The sequence below is a fragment of the Coffea arabica genome, chromosome 1c (assembly GCF_036785885.1).
Source record: "Coffea arabica cultivar ET-39 chromosome 1c, Coffea Arabica ET-39 HiFi, whole genome shotgun sequence".
NCBI lineage: Eukaryota > Viridiplantae > Streptophyta > Magnoliopsida > Gentianales > Rubiaceae > Coffea > Coffea arabica.
In genome coordinates, this window is record NC_092310.1 from 50591459 (window position 1) to 50610548 (window position 19090).

At 35.1% G+C, this 19090-nt stretch overlaps 3 protein-coding genes across 3 annotated transcripts; 1 reads left to right on the top strand and 2 right to left on the bottom strand.

Moving 5' to 3' along the window:
• The first annotated feature begins 1786 nt into the window (after positions 1-1786).
• LOC140005919 (uncharacterized) lies at positions 1787-2426 on the top strand. The gene is made up of 2 exons (XM_072047214.1): positions 1787-1810; positions 1920-2426. The coding sequence occupies exons 1-2, from the start codon at positions 1787-1789 to the stop codon at positions 2424-2426; spliced, it is 531 nt and encodes a 176-aa protein (XP_071903315.1).
• A 669-nt stretch (positions 2427-3095) lies between these two features.
• LOC113726652 (probable lysophospholipase BODYGUARD 1) lies at positions 3096-5786 on the bottom strand. The gene is made up of 5 exons (XM_072075923.1): positions 5561-5786; positions 5182-5444; positions 4087-4298; positions 3733-3994; positions 3096-3592 (listed from the first exon to the last, which is right to left on the bottom strand). Exons 2-5 carry the CDS (start codon positions 5440-5442, stop codon positions 3275-3277), a joined length of 1053 nt encoding a protein of 350 aa, XP_071932024.1. The 5' UTR covers positions 5443-5444; positions 5561-5786; the 3' UTR covers positions 3096-3274.
• A 7742-nt stretch (positions 5787-13528) lies between these two features.
• On the bottom strand, positions 13529-18470 carry LOC113726660 (uncharacterized). Its single transcript, XM_072075934.1, has 5 exons — positions 18331-18470; positions 16733-16986; positions 15899-16110; positions 14502-14769; positions 13529-13975 (listed from the first exon to the last, which is right to left on the bottom strand). The coding sequence occupies exons 2-5, from the start codon at positions 16982-16984 to the stop codon at positions 13685-13687; spliced, it is 1023 nt and encodes a 340-aa protein (XP_071932035.1). The 5' UTR covers positions 16985-16986; positions 18331-18470; the 3' UTR covers positions 13529-13684.
• Between the last annotated feature and the right edge of the window lie 620 nt (positions 18471-19090).

Here is a 19090-nt window from a genome sequence, read left to right on the forward strand (position 1 = left end):
TATGTAAAAACTATTTGAAATATTGTAAAGATGTGAAAAATAACTTTTTTCATCTTCTAAACAACAACTCAAATAAATTCTAAATATAATTTAAATTTTTTCTAAATCTTCAAGACATTGATTCAAATAAATAAAAACTAAATATTCTTCTAAACAATTCATATTAGATTCAATCAAAACATTTTACATAAAAAGAAATATTTTTCTCATTCGATAATCTAAGAGCATGTGATAAACATATGGATAAATAAAGATTGGACAAACACTGAAGTTTTTAAATTATGATAACCTCCTAAATTACAAAACATTTGTAGAAGAAATCTACATTTTTTCAAAAAATAATAATAACAATAATATCAGGTTTATTTCTTACTATGTGACCTTAGATTACCAAATAGACAAACATTAAAGGAAAAAAATTACTTTGTAATTTGAAAACATGTTAAACAAAATTTTATTATTTGTTTGTACTTTAAAAAAGCATATTGTTTTATGGTTGCAATTATTATATGTTGTTCCTTTAAAAAAAAAAAAGAACATTTTCATGCTTTTTGTCCTTATTTTAAACATATAATTATTATACTTACAATTAAAAAAATTAAGGCGATGAAGGGCATTATTGGAAAGAAATTATTTTCTCTTTCGTAAAATGAGTATTTTAATCATATAATTTGAATTGGGTTGAGAAAGTTACAAAAATTGAAAATATGGTAGGTAAGTGATATTATTTTTAAACCTTTAAGAGTAATAAGTGAAATTATCAAAAACCTCCAGAGAGGTTTATGTAATTATCCCTTATGCAAATGATTATATGAAATCAAAATCCACACAATACCTGCAGCTACTTCTACGCAAGAAGAAGGGAATCTCATATAATCATCAGAGCCACAAAAATTAAAAATTACAGGATACCTGATGAAAATATGCATGACCCATTTGAGAATTTGATATTTTTCAAGTCAAAAACTGTGTCGCATGTGGCAAGAATTCAAGAAACAAAAAAACAACTCAAAAACCCATTTGAATAAAGATATGCAATTTCAATGAATAAAGAACTCACCCTAAAATTGTTACGACTAAGTGGCAGCTCAGATTTGCAGCAGTTGCTTGTATCATACGAACAGAGCACTTTGAAAAGGGGTGTTTCGCAGAGCACTTTTATGTTTTCCCTATTTTTTTTCTATGGAGTATAAAATTCTTTTTCATCAACCAAAAAAAAAAAATTAGGAAGCTTGTAATCTGATGGGTAAATAAGGTGCAAAAATCACAAATTTGTCAGTATGAACAATATTATACCATGCTTAATAATCTTAGTCTTGCATTTTAAAAATACTGGTTTAATTTATCTCATCAAGGAAATGAAGAGAAGACAGTGTCAACATGGAGGAACTTCAGAACCAAGTACTAGTAGGACGATCAAGTCTCAAAACTGGAGTTTTCTGTGGGGCTTGAGCATGCCAAATAAACTCATAAACACTTCATCTGGAAATGTTTGCAAGGAATACTGCCAACTAACACAGTGGTGAAGGGAAAGTGTGGTAAGGGGGACCATGCGTGCAAGTGCTGTGGAGACAGCTCTGAGACATTAGAGCATATGTTTTTTCTGTGCTGTAATGCTAGAGCAATTTGGAAGGTGGCACCATTGAGGTGGGATGGATTGGAGGAGTTTAGGAATAACTTTTGGCATTGGTGGGAAGAACTTGGGGGGGCTGTGGCTCGAGGGGAGGAAGGGAACACATAACTCTCACGGTAAACATTTTCTGGCAGATTTGGAAATCCAGGAATAATGAGCAGTTCAATAACAGGAGCAGTGAGCCTATGGTGGTGATTAACAAGGCACTAATGGAATGGAATGAGTTTCAACTGGCACAAGGGGGGGGGGGGGAGCAAAACATGACAACCTGGTAGTTGGAGAGCAGGAGAAGGGCAGGAGATGGGATACACCGCAAGCTGGCTGGATCAAGCTCAACACTGATGCAGCTTTGGACCAAAAACTTAACAAGGCAGGGTGGGGTATAGTGGCCAGGAACGGTTCAGGGGAACTGGTAGGTTCATGGGCGAGGCCAACTGAAGGCTGTGCTGAGGCACAGGTGGAGGAAGCTCTGGCAATACGAGAAGCTATGGTACTAGCTAAACGAATGGGATGGAGAAAAGTGGAGCTGGAATCGGACTGTAAGCTAGTAGTGGACAAAATCAATGCAAGGGAGGAGGAAGTCAGCATAGCCATAATTCAGTTGGATATTTGGAGGCTGATGAAAGAATTTGATAAATGTTGTTTTTCCTATACTAGAAGGAGCAACAACTATGTAAGTCACTATTTAGCAAAGTTTGCTATAACACTGATTGATGTAGCTGAATGGAAGCTTAGCTTCCCAGCGTGGCTGCTTGAATTAGCTCAGGCGGATTTACAGGAGCAGTTGCTCTGACTCTGTACCCGTTTATGCTTAATACAATGTTATCGTTTGGAAAAAAAAAAATCCTAGGATTGATGTATTGTTGTTTTGCAGGATTTTGTAGGCGTATGATGGAAGAAATTTGACGGTGAGCCTGTGAATAAATTCAATGGCAATAATGAGTTGATGTTCTTAATCCGGTTGAATTGAGACATCTTTGGCAAAAGATAATAAATGCACGAGTCAATAATATTCATTGAACACAATTAGGTTTTGATTATTTGATCATCTACACCCAATCTTTTGGTATTGTAAATGCTTGACATGGGTGTAGATTGCAGCAAAACATTTGGTCCTCACCCCAACACCCACCCCCTCCCCCCCTCCGCCTCCCAAACGAAAAAACTTGAGGTCCATCTCACTTTTCCAGTTTTCCTCTTCTCAGGACAGACAATCCCCCCACCACCACCACCACCACCAAAAGAAAAGGACAAAAAACGCCCAAACAACAATAGAAATTAATGGAAGCAAACAAAAATTATAACATCAGAGACGTGACATTTGTTCTATTTCAGTAGTTGACCACTTACAAGTTCCTATTTCAACTTGCACACGACAAGAATGGTAGACAAATAAAAGAGAAACATTACTGCTTTCTAGGTGATGTTAAAAAAATATATATTAAAGAACAAAAAAAGAAAAGAAAAGAAATTCAAGCCCCTGTTCCTTTTTCCTTGACTTGGTTAGCTTATGTACAGTTTAATATAGAAAACATATCCGCCATTACTGGAAGCTCCTTCAAACAAATAATGTCACTTTGTGATCCAGTTTACTTACAGAATGATCAATTTGATTACAAGAACAAGCCAACAATTGATTGGCTAATAAGGCTTGTATTCTGGAGGATCTTCTCCAAGCAAAAGAGACCTCAAGATGGCTGCACATACCGAACTGTCATACACAAGCATATGCCCACCATCAGGAACCTCGTGATACCGAATCCAGGGCAGCCTTTCTGAAACATACCTTTGCAATTTAACTGGCACAACCTTGTCCTCGCAACCTTGCCAGATGTGAACAGAGCTTTCATTCTCAGCATATGGATTAGTTAGTTCCATCGGTTCAAAGTCCCACCTACCAAAGGCCACAATGCAGTCCTTGCGAATGGACTCAAACGTGTGGCGATCCTTAAATCCATTCTGTACAAATAGGTAAAATGAGATGGTCAATCTTTCATCAGCTTTACAAAAGGATACAACAGACTAGTGCCTTGCTTAGGATATTGTTGTAAGAACAAACTTCCCTTCTCTTTTTAAACAAATTGCACAAAGAAAATTACCTGAGCAAATAACTGGTATCCTTTAGTGTTACTCAAGAATTCTAGGTCTTTCGAGCTAAAGAATGCAGGGTTTTTATCAAGAACGTTGGATGAGGGGAAAACTTTTTGAGTCAACCACCAATGTAGCAGTCCAGGAGTATGGCGTAAAAGCCAGATAATCCATCGGCAAAGGTTCTTCCGGTAGTCATCCTTTACCAGATCTTTTGGAAGAGTGCGCCACTTGTAATTGATCATAGGGACTATGAGCGCAGAACCTGCTAGCCTGCATCTCATAAATCATAGATACATGTAAAATTTGCTGGTTTGAAATAGGAACGACAACTGCTGAAGGCGGTTTTTGAGGTGAGTTCTAACCTATGTGGTAGACGTTTGAGGCAACTCCAGACAGGATAACAACCCAAAGAAACTCCCATTACGTAGAATTTGGGTCCTAGTTCTAGCTGATCAGCTAGTTCCTCAATGTCAGATGCTTCACTTTTTACTGAGCGTTTTGGATTTGGATCACTCTCCCCATATCCAGCTCGATCAAATAAGAGGAAATATATTCCCAACTCATCCATTAGTTCCTGGAGACTAGTACACAATGAGATTGTTCCATATAATGAATCTTTATGAAACAATGGTTCACTGGACAAATGTAAAGGCCACCCCATCTATACATTTTGTATTATCTTAGTCAAATGAGAAAACACAAAGTTACTTGTTATTAATATTAGTTGTATGTCAATCTTGAAAGTGGTACAATTCATTAGTGAGTCATTCCATCACATGTATAAAGTTACACTCTTCCATCATCATTCCACAAACAACCAGATTAACTGCACTATCTTGACCCTTGTAAATTGCATATATCATTAAATCAGTAAATTACTTTGTGTTGCTAAATCAAAAAGGCTAATTTCCTCCATAACTTACAAAACAGAGCTAGTCAAGATTGATGATTCCAAATTGAACAGTGAAAATGCAGACTTATTTAATCTGCGTTTCATATTCAAAGTTCGGCTACTGAAACCCTGGAGCCCAATACCATCCATCTGTACTATGAACATTTTGGAACAGAAACTTAAAGCAGACCTGCATAATACTACAATCGTGCCACATGAAATAAAGATATTCATGGCAAACCAAATCTAGAGAACTGTAAAACATGACAGCCTAGAACCCGCAAGAACTATTAATCAATCCGATATAGATAAAATCCCCTTTGCATAATACAAGTTAACACTGAAAACTAGCCAATCAATCTAATTTTCAAGCAAGCTGACATTAATTTCAACCGTTTCATGTTACGCCTATAAAATTTCAAAGCACGATTCCAAACTTGACAAACATGCAATACCCAAAACCTTTATTACATTCAAAAAGTAAACTTTTGGGACGGGTAAACGATGAAACATCCATTCATTCAATCAATCAAAAAGATTCAGATCAGTAAAAAGTTGCTGATACCTCGGGTGCTAAAAAGTTCATTTCTTTGGAGCTGCCAAAGCCATGAACACAAATTACTCTAAAATTGGACTTATCCTTGGGGACTCCCACTTCTCTGTAAGCCAAGTATCTTCCATCACTCAGCCTGATTCTTGGTGATTTGTTTACTTCAGCTAGATCTAATGGCTGTGTTTCAGCAGCCTCAGAAGGAGATGGCAGTGTAGGCTGATCACTTAATCCGAGGCAGCCAATCATCATACCAAAAAATCTCCTAAAGACCATGTCTGAATTATGACAAAAACATCAACAAAAAAATTTACTGATTAGATTTCAGGAAATTGAAACATGGGCTACTCTTGTATTCTTCGTTTAATTGATGGGGTGGTTGAATTAAGCTCACCTGAGCCAGCTTTTTCAGCAGAAGCGATGGTGGATATGGGCTCTCCGGTGGAAGTTTTGTTATCGGGGTCAGCAGTTGTAGAGTGCCTTGGAGTCCTGTTGGAGACACTGTAAACTCTCGAAGCCTTTAAAAAAAGAGATCTGATTTACTAATTATTTGTGTGTATTTCACTCTTCCTTCCCTTCTAAGTTTAAATTTAATTGATTTGTCACCCCTTGTGCAGCCTGGTGAATCCTGATTGTAACTTATAGATGGTTTTATAATGGTAAGAAGTAGGTGCTAAGTATGTACATGTATATTTTATTGGATGGAGTGGGCGGGGAGCTGTGGTTGGGGGTTTTCCACTTAATTCTTGGGTTAGGAGAGGATTATTGCCTTATTAATCGAGAATTCGAGGGCCTTTATGCAATACAACAAATCCCACCAAGATTACCAAAAAAAAAAAAAAAAAAAAAAAAGGGAAAAAACTTGTCGAAGTATTTTCCTTAGTAATGCCAATTTAATTCTTGTCCCAATCAACTTGTAAATGCCCAAAACGGGAAAGAAGGACCTAGGAAATGAAGCGAAATGTGAATTCAAAACGATAATGAAAAGATATTATTTATACACAAATACGTACAGGTGAAAGCTACGTTTTGCAGCAATTAATTGTATTAGCGTATAAAAATTGAACTATATATATTGATAATTGAAAGCTATAAAAAATTCAATGAAAAAAACCCCGTGAGCCGACCAAGTTGTCAAGAAACGAGAGTTTCTCTTTTCCAATTGTTTCAGCCCCACACACTTCTCTTTTCCAAGGAAACTTCTTCCTCATATTTTTCAGGCTGCAATTGTTAGCAAGCTTTACTGTCTCCTGGTCCCACTAGCAAAAGGAGATGAATAAGTGCAGCATCTTTCCAACACATTTGAGTTGAGGGCATTCTACATGAATTCTTGGCAGTTTCCAACTTCCGAGCGTTAGAAGCATCTGTGAAAGGTAGGCTTTGAAAGTCGAATGCGCATTCACATTTGACAGAAGGAAAGAAACTTCTGCAATTGGCAGGTTTACTAAAGAAACTCAGGATTCCGATGCAAACATCGGAGTTTACTAAAGCAGTTGCGATCGTTGAGTTGGAGTGTGAACGTGATATTTCTTCCCAGAGACGTTTCCAATTCATAATAGGAATCATTTGTAATAGGTTATCTTTTTAGGCTTTCCTTTGTCAACCGGGATTCTCCTGATCTTGATAGCTAGAAACTAGGAAACTAATTAGACAAGAGGAAAAAGAGAACGTTTGGCTTTTATATTCTCCAACCAGGAAACATTACATCGCATCTTCATCTTTATCTTTGTGAAAAGACGGGACGACCTTGTAATACTTCATCTTTTGCGTTGGAATTTTTCTCCGTGACGAACAATTAATTTCTTTTCTAGTCAAGGATCAATTTGAAAACACGGTTCCGTGAGATCAAATTGATTTTTTATTATTTCTTTTAATTCATTGGTATTCATGTATTTTCTAATTTAATTTCTTATGATTGTTTCGTTATTTGATTGTCAAAGGGTCCGATATTCAAATTAATCTAATAACCTACTGTCATATTAATCGATTAAATCTATAATTGTTTGATTAGTTGATACTAGTGGCAACTAGCGTGATTGATTTCATATTAGGAAAACGCATGATCTAATTTAAACAAACTTTCGTAGCGTGTTTGTTAGTTAGGGTTGAATTTTTCTAGTTTCTAATGCAATTAGGAAATTAAGTCATATAGTCATAGCCAAGGTTATTTTTTGGTTAGATAAATAGTTAAGGGCCGTACATTGAGTATCGATGAAGTAAAGAAAAGTTGATTGTCGGTGTTTGTTAATAGTTATAATCAATCTATTAATTAATAATTAAACTATTTTTGCATCGATGATTAGTTGTGTGAACCATACATAAAAAGTTACACTTTTGACTAGAATCATATGTATCGTTGATTTAATTCCTATTTATTTTCACAAATTACTTTTCTAATTAATTATTTTTAAAATTTCCAAAAATTTCCATTTTATTTAGTGTTTTAGAAGGAAATGAATCATCCACTTCCCGAGTAGATAACTCTATTCGCCGCTATACTTGAATTTAAATTTTTAAAGTAGGAATTTTAATTTTGGTGATTTGACACTTATCACTAGTATCTTTTCCGGTCTTACAGTATCACATCCATGATTTGGACGCTGAACGTGACAGTGAAGAGACCCCTAAGAGCTCTCTCTTGATCATGGATTTGGGGCAGGGACGGTCATCAGTATGACCGTCCCTGCACGGTTAAAATTTTGTGCGGCTGAAAATTGGCCCTCAAAATTTTGTGCGGCTGAAATAACACCATGTAACTAGAAATTCGCGTCAAGTGTGGGGCCCATCACTATCTGTTGTGAAAATACATCCTGTGAAAAAAAAGTTACGCGCAGTTGAACCAATGTTACGCGCAGTTGAAATGAGCTAAAATTGGCAGGGACGGTTGCAGCCCCGAGTCCCTTGATCACAGGGCCAATTCTAGTGATTAATTGGGCTCAATAAAACTAATTGTAATGGAAATTTTATATTGCATGCAAATGTTTATAGTGAGGTTTGTTTCAAATGCAACAAATATGTTCCAGTCACAGAAAATAAATCAAGTGTCAATCAAGATTGTAATGTAAGATGGGATGTCTAGGTATTTAGTCACAAAAAAGCAACTCAAAATCATGACATGCTTGTGCAATAAATACAAATATAGAAAAGTATTGCTAAAAACAAAGAGGTGAATTATCTTCTATTTCACTTCTCTCGTACAAAATCATGACATGCCTACGAGATAGATACAGGCATTAGAATAGCTTAAAAACAAGGAGTTGTTGGCTGTCTTTTGCTTTATTTCCATGATTAAGGAGGCTTCATGTGCATGTCCAGCGCCGAATGCAAAATGCTACAAATAATAGTCAATCGAAATTTTGGATATAAAAAAAATGAAACACGTAAGCGGGCAGTTTATTTCTTGGGAGTTTAAACATGTGACCGCCAGCTTATATGGTGCAGTCTATTTACAATGGACGAGGAAGGCAAGGCATCATCATCCATTGAACACTTGGACATTCTTCATAGAATATTCCAACTCAATGATTCACGTTAGCTTTCTACTTTCCTAAAATATATTTCTTGAAAAGGATTTGTCAAGTGGATTGTCGAGGTATAGATTGGGTGATATCCAAATATAAAGTGTGAGTGATGCTACTAAAAAAAAAAGGAGTTGTCAAAGGGAAAATGAATGGATTAGGTGTCACAGGGAAAGGCAGTATAAGTGAGAGTTTTCGAATTTGAAACCTCCCACTTATAAAAAAAAAAAAAAAAAAAGGTTATAGAAGGCATTTATTAGAATGAGTTATGGATTGTGATACTGATATTTTTCTTAAAAGTAAAATTAAATCCGTGATGTTTGAATATAAAAGATATAATATAAATAGGGGTATGTACTCGCTCAAAATTAAATGTGAAAAAGGTGTATTAAGAGCATATGTAAGAAAAACTTCAAAAAAGAAAATTCCATTTGGCATATTAAATCAAGTCAAAAAATAGAAATTTTTTGATAATACTAGTTTTTAGGTTAGAGAGAGGCCTAGCCTGTAAGCTAGCCCTCTGATGAGTTGACCAATTTCTCTATCCCCGCTTCTTCTCCTTATATTATTATATAGCAGTGTTTTAGTCAAATTAAGATTTTAGTAATTCTATTGAAATTAAATTATAGTAATTTTAGTATTTAGGAATTAGTTTGCTATTAGAAAATTTCTTGTTGTTGTAAGATTTATTTACCAAGTCATTTAGTCTATAAATAGGGAGTCTTAATATTGTTGTCAATTGAAAGGGTCTATAAATAGGTCTTAATATTGTTGTTAGTTAAGAAGAGTTAAGAATTGATAATATATTGTTGCCAATTGAGAAGAGTTAAGAATTGATAGCCTTGTTATTATTAAGTATGATTATTGATATATTGTTAGTATTATTCATCTTCTCCCAAACATACTTATATGTAGGGTTGCAAACGAGTCAAGTTACACGTGAGCACTTGAGAGCCGGTGCAATCAAAACTCAACTCGAATTCGATCAACATCAAATTAGAGTTGAGGTTCAGCACAGAAAAACTTAGCTCATTAGCTCGCAATATTACTTTTTATTTTAATAGTGAAATTATGTATATATGTCCATAATATTTTGTTATTTGTTAAGAAAAATTACGATTTTTTTAATTTTTTTAAGCTCGAGTAGGCTCGATCTAAAGCTCAACTCGGCTCACATTTTAAGTCAAGTTCGACCTCAAACTTTATATTGAGAGGTCATCCAACACGAGTTTGGAAAAATTGAGTCGAGATTCGACTTGATTAAGTTAAAACTCGATTTGACTCGATTCATTTGCAATCTGTGTGGAAATTGCTTCTCCCCATATACATTAATTTTATGAAATTCATCTACTATATGTTCTTGTTGGAATTTTTTGGATTCTACAACTAGTATTGAAGCTGTAGGTTCAAAAAATTGATCCTGAGCGCTTATAAACATTGAAGAATTGACCTGACTAGAAACTTAGTTTTGGGAGTTTTCTACGGTCAAAATTAGAGCATAGGTGAAGAAGTCAGTTGATCGAGTTAGATCACAAGGCTAATCTTGAAGTATCCGGCAGGTGAATATTGAACCATAAAATTGGTTTGAAAATTGTCATATTGATTGCAGTATTGCGATAGAGACCAGAGAACAATCCTGTTAGTTGAATTGCTTGCGATTATTAAAATTACAAAGTGAGTTGTCAATAAATTGACATCATACATATTATGTGATGAAAATCATCTATTCAACAATCTATTCAAGTACATGGATTATTGCAACAAGGAAGAACCAGTACAAAGTGATGTTGTCAGAATTTGACAAAGAGATTATTTATAATGATGGTGGTGAACTTGATTGATTGGATAGTTTGATTTAAGCGAGGCAATGTTGGTATATTAAAACAAGTCTCATATTATTAAATTGCAGAGTTTTAGTCAAGTTAAGATTTTAGTAATTCTATTGGAAACAAATTGTAGTAGTTTTAGTATTTATAAATTAGTTTGTTATTACGAAATTTTTTGTGGTTATAAGATTTGTTTACCAAATAATTTAGTTTATAAATAGGTAGTCTTAATATTATTGTCAGTTGAAAAGAATGGAGGATTGAGAGCCTTGTTATTATTACGTGTGATTATTGATATATTATTGATATTATTTCTCTTCTTTTATACATACTTGTATGTGTGGAAATTGCTTCTCCCTATATATATTAATTTTATGAAATTTATATACGATATCTTCTTGGTAGAATTTTTTGGATTTTACATACCACGATAGTAATCAAGTGTACACTTTTCTAGAGCCTTTGTTTGAAGAAATGAATTAGGACCTCCACAATAACTTTAATATGAGAGAGAATCAAATAAACGGATCACATGTTTGTTTTTTTCCTACCAAAACAAAATATTAATGGACCACATCCCACAAAAAGTAATAGAAAAAAAAGTATTATTTCATGAGGTGCCTACCAGACACTCGTTAATACATCTAAATAATACTTAATTTATTATGCGAATGTATATAGTTATAATTATTGCACCCCTGTATTTAGCTATTTTTCTGAATTAATTATACTTTTAAAAAAAACTAACACCAGAAACCCTCTTAATGGTCGCCTATTTGGCACGTGTTAGTCAAACTGATTGGAAAAAAGAAAAGTCCTGCGTTCGTTAATCTTGCATGTGTTATACTTCTTTATAGAAAAGTTCCCCTTATAATTTCATCATTAAACATGCAAGTGGTAATGATTTAATTTGGTATTGACTCGTGGAATTTACCCGGTCGCTAACTCTTACCACCTGACAATATAATCAATCTGAAGACCTTTAAAGCATCTTGATGACAACTACAGACTTGCCAAATTTGGCTGCTTGAAAAATCTGGTGCACCTGTAACTTGTAGCACAATAATTCTTGGCAAAACAAAATCAGAATTAAATAATCTTGGGACAAATTTATATTTCAATATAGTAATTAGCACGATCGGGAATAATGGAATCATCTGTTTGGTTTATACCAGATTTAAGAACATTCTATGGAGCATTTCCTCTATTACGTTCGGTGATGTTACTGTGTCTGTTTAATCTATTGGAGATAGTTGATTTTGGCCCCATTTGATGTATTGTTTTAGAGCATGTCATTGTATAATTTCATGCGATTTGAATACCATCTGAACCTGACCATTTTGCATCAGCAATTGGGGCCATTTTTTAGCACTGGAAGAGGGCAATCAATACGAGTCCATGCACCAAAGGACATGCTGGGAATCAAATCAACGTTTTATGGTATAAGATTCAAAGGTAAAACATTTGGGTTTTGACATTTTTGTTGTTGAGGACTAATAAGTATCAAAACTCTGTAAAAAATTTGTTGCATCAAGCAGGCATTTCATGCCCCATTACATTTTTGCTTAAAATATGCTCAAGATTTGTGTAGAGCTGAACATAGAAAAGATTTACCTAATAAAATTTATCGGTAACATTTTTATAATCTAATCTATCCTAATCTAGGGGAAGGGAGAGCCGATGAGAGTTGAATCACCATCGGAAAAAAGCCACCGAAGGCAGCCACATATAGTGGCAAATTGGTGGGAGGTAAAAATTGAACACTTGACCTTTCACACCACCAAGACTTAATTGCTTGGTCGTGACAGCCGGTGGCCCTTTTGTGGTAATATATGAGTGATGGGAATTGTACTTGCAACTTCTTGAGCCCGAGAACATGAGCAAAGTGGCGAAATTTCCTTGAGCTGATACTTTTTGTCATCTTCTTTAGGCTGCTGCTTCCTTCTGATAAACCAGAAAACAAATGTTTTTGCAGTATCACAGCTTGCTATAATCTCTTCTTACACATTTCCCTTGCAAGGAAAACATGGCCTACATGCGCAGATGGACCAGATCTTGTCGGATATCTATCATGTTTTCAATTAATTTTATGAATCGAATCAAGGGAATTCTAGTTAAAAACACAAAAAAATAGCAAGATGAATCCAAAACACAAACATGTTGATGAGGAAAATTTTTAGCCCCTTCAACATCAGCTGCATCCCAATATTTCCTTTCCTAAGTTGAATTCACCCAGGTGGAACGTAGTTGTTACCTTATGTGAATATACATTGTAGGGGCGCTGATTGTAGATATTCAGGTGCTAGTATTTTGAAAGTGTTAAAGTCTAGGGGACTTAGTAAATTATGAATGTGTGCATTTAAATCGTCAATGATATACAACCAGTATCTACTAAACACCCGTTACAAAAGTCTCAGATGATGGCAGTGGAGTTTGGACAAGTCATATAATATATGGATAACAAGTTTGGCAAATTCAATGATCTTTTAAGCAAGAGTTCTTCTGCCAAACAGTTAATGGAACATGACTTGCCAAGCTTAACTTTTTGTTTCCTTATCCAATTGTCTGCGAGAGAAAGAGGATTGGGACGTGTATGCATGATTGCACTTAGCTTTAGCATTAAAATGGAGTAATCTTATATGTCTACCAACCATAAGGTACTGTTCAACTAAGTTAATTGCTGTAAATTGTAAATTGACCTAACTTGGACATTCTAGGATGGTTGGAAGAACACTGGACCAAGTCAGAAATGAAAAAAGATCCTTGCTTAGATTTGTAGGACAATAGGGGCATGGTTTCTTGTCAAACCAAAAGTAGGCACCCTATCATTTGACACCAAGCTGCAGCACATCTCATCTTGCTTTGAACTGTCTCTTTGTTCTTTCATATGTTTTCCCTTTTTGTCACTCTTCCCCAAGGTACCACGGCCAGGGAGCAAGGAGAAGAGGAAGAAAGTTGTAGAAAGTGTTAAAGCACAGCATAAAAATTCATGTGAAGAATGAACAAGCAGAAGAAGAGTGAAGCTAAAACTTGTGAAAACTTGGCATTGCTTTACAATTAATACAGAGATGAGAAGGCTTTCTATAGCTATTTTGAATTCACTAAAGCGGACGTACTCATGAAGGCATTATTTATTTGTAAAACTTTTTGAAGCCATCTTGAGGATGAACGACATCATGCAGTCAAAAGTTCCCTCACTATGGATTCACATAAGCTGCCATTGAAGGCCAGAAAATGTCCAGCATCAGGAACCTCGTGATATCGAATCCATGGCAGTTTCTCTGATATGTAACGATTTATTTCAAATGGAATAATTCTATCTTCACAACCTTGCCAAAGATGAACTGAGCCCTCCTTATTTGGAAATGGATCAGCTATATCCGTGGGATCAAATTCCCACTGCACATAACCGGCTAGTATATCACGATAGAGAGATTCATAAAGACCTTGCTGTCTCACTTTCTCCTGCCAAAGAAAGGTTCTGGAGTTACGGATGACATGTACTTTAAAAATGATTGTGAAAATTACAATCTGGTGCAATCATGCCAATGTAATATGCCATAGTTTTCTGAGGGTGGTATTAAGAGAAAAGCTTATTATCTTCACAGGTTCCAACTTGTAGAGGTTTTGGAAAATTTCTTCCCAGACAACAAATACTGCATTCATTTGCAGTTGTTCCCTCTTGTGCTGCTACTGAAGTCGATATCTTACAAATAGACTACTGATTTCTTAGAAAGCACTCCTGCAGTTTCTTAATGCTTTTAACTTTTACACAATTTCAACTTAACCAACCTATCATGTGAAATAATTTTGATATCAGAGTGATTTTAAGAGTTAATTCAGCAATAGAATGATCAATATATCTAATCTGCCCTGCGCAGAACTAGCTCAAGAGGTACATTTCAAAGGTAAAGGACATGAACTCTTTCATGAAGCAAATAGTGACTATACACTCTATCAACATCAAACAAAAGAGAAAGAGTAGAAATACCTGTCCATCATTTAAGACACCTGACGACTGCTTTAATATCTCAAGATCTTGGCTGCTTAAAATATCTGTTTTTCCTTCCATTATACTTAAGGATGGGAACCATTTTTGGGTCATCCACCAATTAAGCAACCATGGGGTGTAATGTGCTACTCGAAATACCCATTGGTCTTGAACAAGTAGCTTCCTAAGGGAATGTTTGGATAGTTCAGCGGGGAGACAAGGCCACCAGTAGTGAACAAATGGAACTACCAGTGCAACTCCTGACAACCTGCACATACAGGTGGAAATGAACGTTAGACAAATTTGTTCAACAAAGTGTTGAAAAGAACAAAACAATAGATTTTCCTTCAACTTGATTAAACAATACATGTCAATATTTTGCATGTAACAACTCTCCTAACAATCAAATACTTTCAGTTAACAATCAAGGGGTACATAAGATAAATGTTGGAAAAGGAGCATATACTTTCTAATGGTTACAAATTGCTTTTGACTAAAACGGAAAACAGGGATTTCTCAAAAACTTACCTTTATAATAGGTGATAAACACCACATGGTGAGTGTTAACATAATTCAGTCATGAGTATGAAAATCAACATATGTGCTTCACTGGAAGGTTACAAAACGCACTACACTTGAAATATAGCATGCACTAAATCAAATAAAGGTTTTCACATGGACCAAGAATAGTTTTACTTTCAGAATCACAGTGGTTATTCTGATACCTAGTTTTACCATAATTTGGCGTGAGTATCAGTCTTTCAGAATATAATTTAATACTGAATATGCTAGAAAGAAGTTAGTGTCACCCAATAAGCTATATTTGTTGCTCTGCATAATACAAGTTTAAGCATGCCAAGGCAGGGTAACATTTTTCATGAGCGTTTTATGCAGATGCTGTCATACAAGAGAATTTTGCCTCGCTTAGATTATTTTTGTTCAGTTCTTTTAGGGGAGGCCCGTGAGGCGGGGGGGGGGAGGGTTATTTTCATCTCCAGCAAAGCAATGCATTCCTCGAGGCGAATATGATGCTCTTATTAGGCAACCCAAAAAAAATAGGAAAAAAACACCACTTTCAATCAAAGGGAAACATTTAGCACCATCTTCATTATTATAGCACTTCAATCAGAGGTCAGCATTAGAGTACATCTTGGGACCTGAAAAATAGCCTTTTCAAGGATGATGGTAATAGTTCAACAAGAAAGCAAGCCTTGAGTGGTAAGAAGTTGAAATAAGGAGGAACACAATAAGGGAAACAAGGCTCCTGGTAACTACCAATGTCTCGAGTAATGTGATTATAGAGTAGCACTTGACTATCAGGAGAGTTTGAAGCAAAGAACTGTGGTGATTAGCTATTTAGAAATATAACTGAGGAAAAGTCAATCATTTGTTTCTACCTGTGAGGGATGTATTTCAGACAACCCCAAACAGGATATGCTCCCATGGAGATGCCAAATATATGGAACTTTGGGCCAATATGCAACTTGTCAGCTAGCTCTTGAATATCATATGCTTCAGTCTTTACTGAGCGCTTTGGATATGGATCACTCTCCCCATACCCTGCACGATCAAATGACAGAAGGTATATCTGGAGCTCGTTTATCAGATCCTATACACATAAATAGGAGTCATTAGATGTTTTCATAAGGTTGAGATCAAATTAGATCTGTGACTATAAACTACATATGTTTTACTATGTAAAGAGACTGCATGATAAATTCTAAATGTTGCACATATGATAGATATTTGGAAACCTAAACTTAGTTCCAATCTGTCCCCAGAAGGTCTTATCCAAATTGATTGCTAGAGTGGCTGCATAAACAAAGTACTCCAGGTCTTTTGTGGTACAGAACCAGAACCTGATGTACACATCTAAGCCTTTGGTTCAACCATGTTGTCTGGAATAACCAAAAACACGCTTTCCACCTCTTCAACAATAACTTTCTCAATTTCATGGTGCAGAAAAAGAACTTTATCAAATTCTTACATTTAGAAAACACATCAATTTGTCAAAAATAATTTGGTTTGGCTACCCATTAGGAACTCAAGTGCTTTTGTCTTTGAAGACAACTTTGCTTTTATATTTTTTGAGTGCTGGGGAAGTGGGTAGGGAAAACTTTATTCCCTCCAAGATTACTGCACGATAATTTTAAGCAGATAGAAGCCCAACTAAAGGCTCACAGGACATAAAATGTAAATGATAAATTAAATTTTCAAGAACAAGGACATACTTGTGAAATTGGCAGGATCATATCTTTGGAGCTGTCAAAGCCATGAATGAGAATGATCTTGTACTTAGCTTGTTCCTTGCTAACACCAGCCTCTTTGTAGGCCAAGTATCTCCCATCACTGAGTTTGACTCTAGGTGAAGTCACTGGAGGACCATCAGGGGAACCACATATTTTTGGAGGAGCAGGCTTCATTGACAGGTAAGCCCAGACCAGAAAACCCCCTACTATTCCCACTGCTATTTGTGCAAACATTGCTGGAGACAAATGAAAATGTGAAAGTCAGCATATTGCCGCTGGTTTAAATATCAATTATAGACCGGGCAAAAAGCATGAATCATAAACCAAGTCTTACAAGAGAAAATGTCAAGCAGGGATGGATCAGTAAGAGAATACTTAGCAATAAGCACCCAACTAGACACGTTGAAGGATTCTAACAGTAAAGTTTATTTGCTTATACACAAGTTGCAAGATTCTTACTGCTCATTTAAATGTAATTGCTGATCCAAAATCTAGAAAGTCCTACTAGTTCCAGTTGTGCAATAATAAGGATCTAAGCTAATTTTGATCAATATAAACTTAACAGGTACCACGTATTGACCGATTTTGGGCTCAAGTAATGATAGATTTCTCATTGATGCAGCATGATAGTTGATAGAACAAGAAAATGCTTCTGAATAGGGCAGAAAATCTAGCAAAATACTGCTTCTCATGCTTCTATATGTTCAATGTGCTTGAAGTATGACATAGCCTGATGATGTTACTGACTGGTAATTAAATTATACCCAAATAGTGAAATTGAGTTCAAGATATGGAATTTCTAAGCTAGATTTAGCTCTCAAGCTCTTTTTCCCGGCATACTAAAATTACTCTAATAGAACAAAAGAGCATGGCTGTAACTCCAGGAAATGTTTGAATGACACCCTTAAGACCTAAACTTTTGGCTACGAAAACTCATTTCAGCAACTGTCCAGAGTCCAGAAAATCACAAGTACTCTAGGAATCCAATGAATGGAATACTTAAAGCCTGATTATCCTGGCTGGGGAAAATACACCTCATAAATTATCAAATTGTTTTGAAAAAAAAAAATCAAATTTATGTTAAGACATAGCCCTGCATGAGAACTTCCCCTGGCATTAGGTTAATGCCCTCTGCACCCAAAGGACTTGAATAATTGGGATTGGACCGAGAACCAGGTAAAAACACATGATGCAAGCACCAAAGTTAAAACTCTTCAAAATATGGCATCAACCTCAAGAGACTATCGGTTCTGAATTTCTACCTTTCACTCATTTGAATGCTAAATCAGAACCCTTTATGCTCAACATTAGTATGGCAAGATTGAAGACCAAAATTGAAGCTTAAGTGCTTAGTTAAGCTCCAACAAGCAGCTCTACTGCATCTTAGAACTGTCCTGTAATCCAATTTACTCAAAAGCATATCCACTAAAATAATTACAGATTAAAAGATTGCAATAAGGAATCCTGCAGGTATAGCAACATATTGAACATTAAGAACATCCGAGAAACAGAAACAAGCTAGCAAAGAAATGCAATAGCTATTAATAACATTAAAACGAGAAAAGATAAGAAAAACCCACTTGAAGAAAGCTTAAAAGAGCTGCTGTTCTTCTTCTTCTGTAAGCTCTAGCTGACGCAGCTGATACTTTCTTGCTCTTTGGACCGTCAGAGTTCAGACACGTTCTATGTTTCCAATGTTTTATAAATTGGGTGCTGGAAAATGGAGTTTTCTATGCTAAAAAAATATTTTCAATATGATTCACTCTCAAATTTTATTCTCATAATAATATTATTATTGCCGTCTAGTTATCCTAATTACATAACAAAAAGGAAGGTTCTAATCTAGTTTATAGTTTTTAACATGAATTAAAATTTTTAATTTTTTTTATTATAGAGGTACAAAAAGATTGCATGACTTTTATAATTTCCTTATACTTATTTAAAATAAATTCTACCATTATTTTTTTTTGATAAGTAAATTCTACCAATATTGATCTTGCTATTATTGGTCTCTGAATTTTTTTAAATGTATCAAACCTATTGCACATATTTTTTTCAAAAAATAAATTTTAAAAATACAAAAATTGTAAACAATTACAAAAACTTCAAGGCTATCATATTTGTTTGTGTTATCCTTCTTATTCTTTGAAAAGATAAGAGAATAATCTTCATTTGTCTTGAGATTATCGATTCGAGAAGCATATTTTTTAGATGTTGTTAATATAAATATTGGCTTCTTAGAATTACATTTGACGAGAAAAGATAACAAAAAAAAAATGCGAGAAGGTTTAGAGAGAAAATTGGAGAAGATATTAGAAAAAGGGAGTATCATCTTCGGTT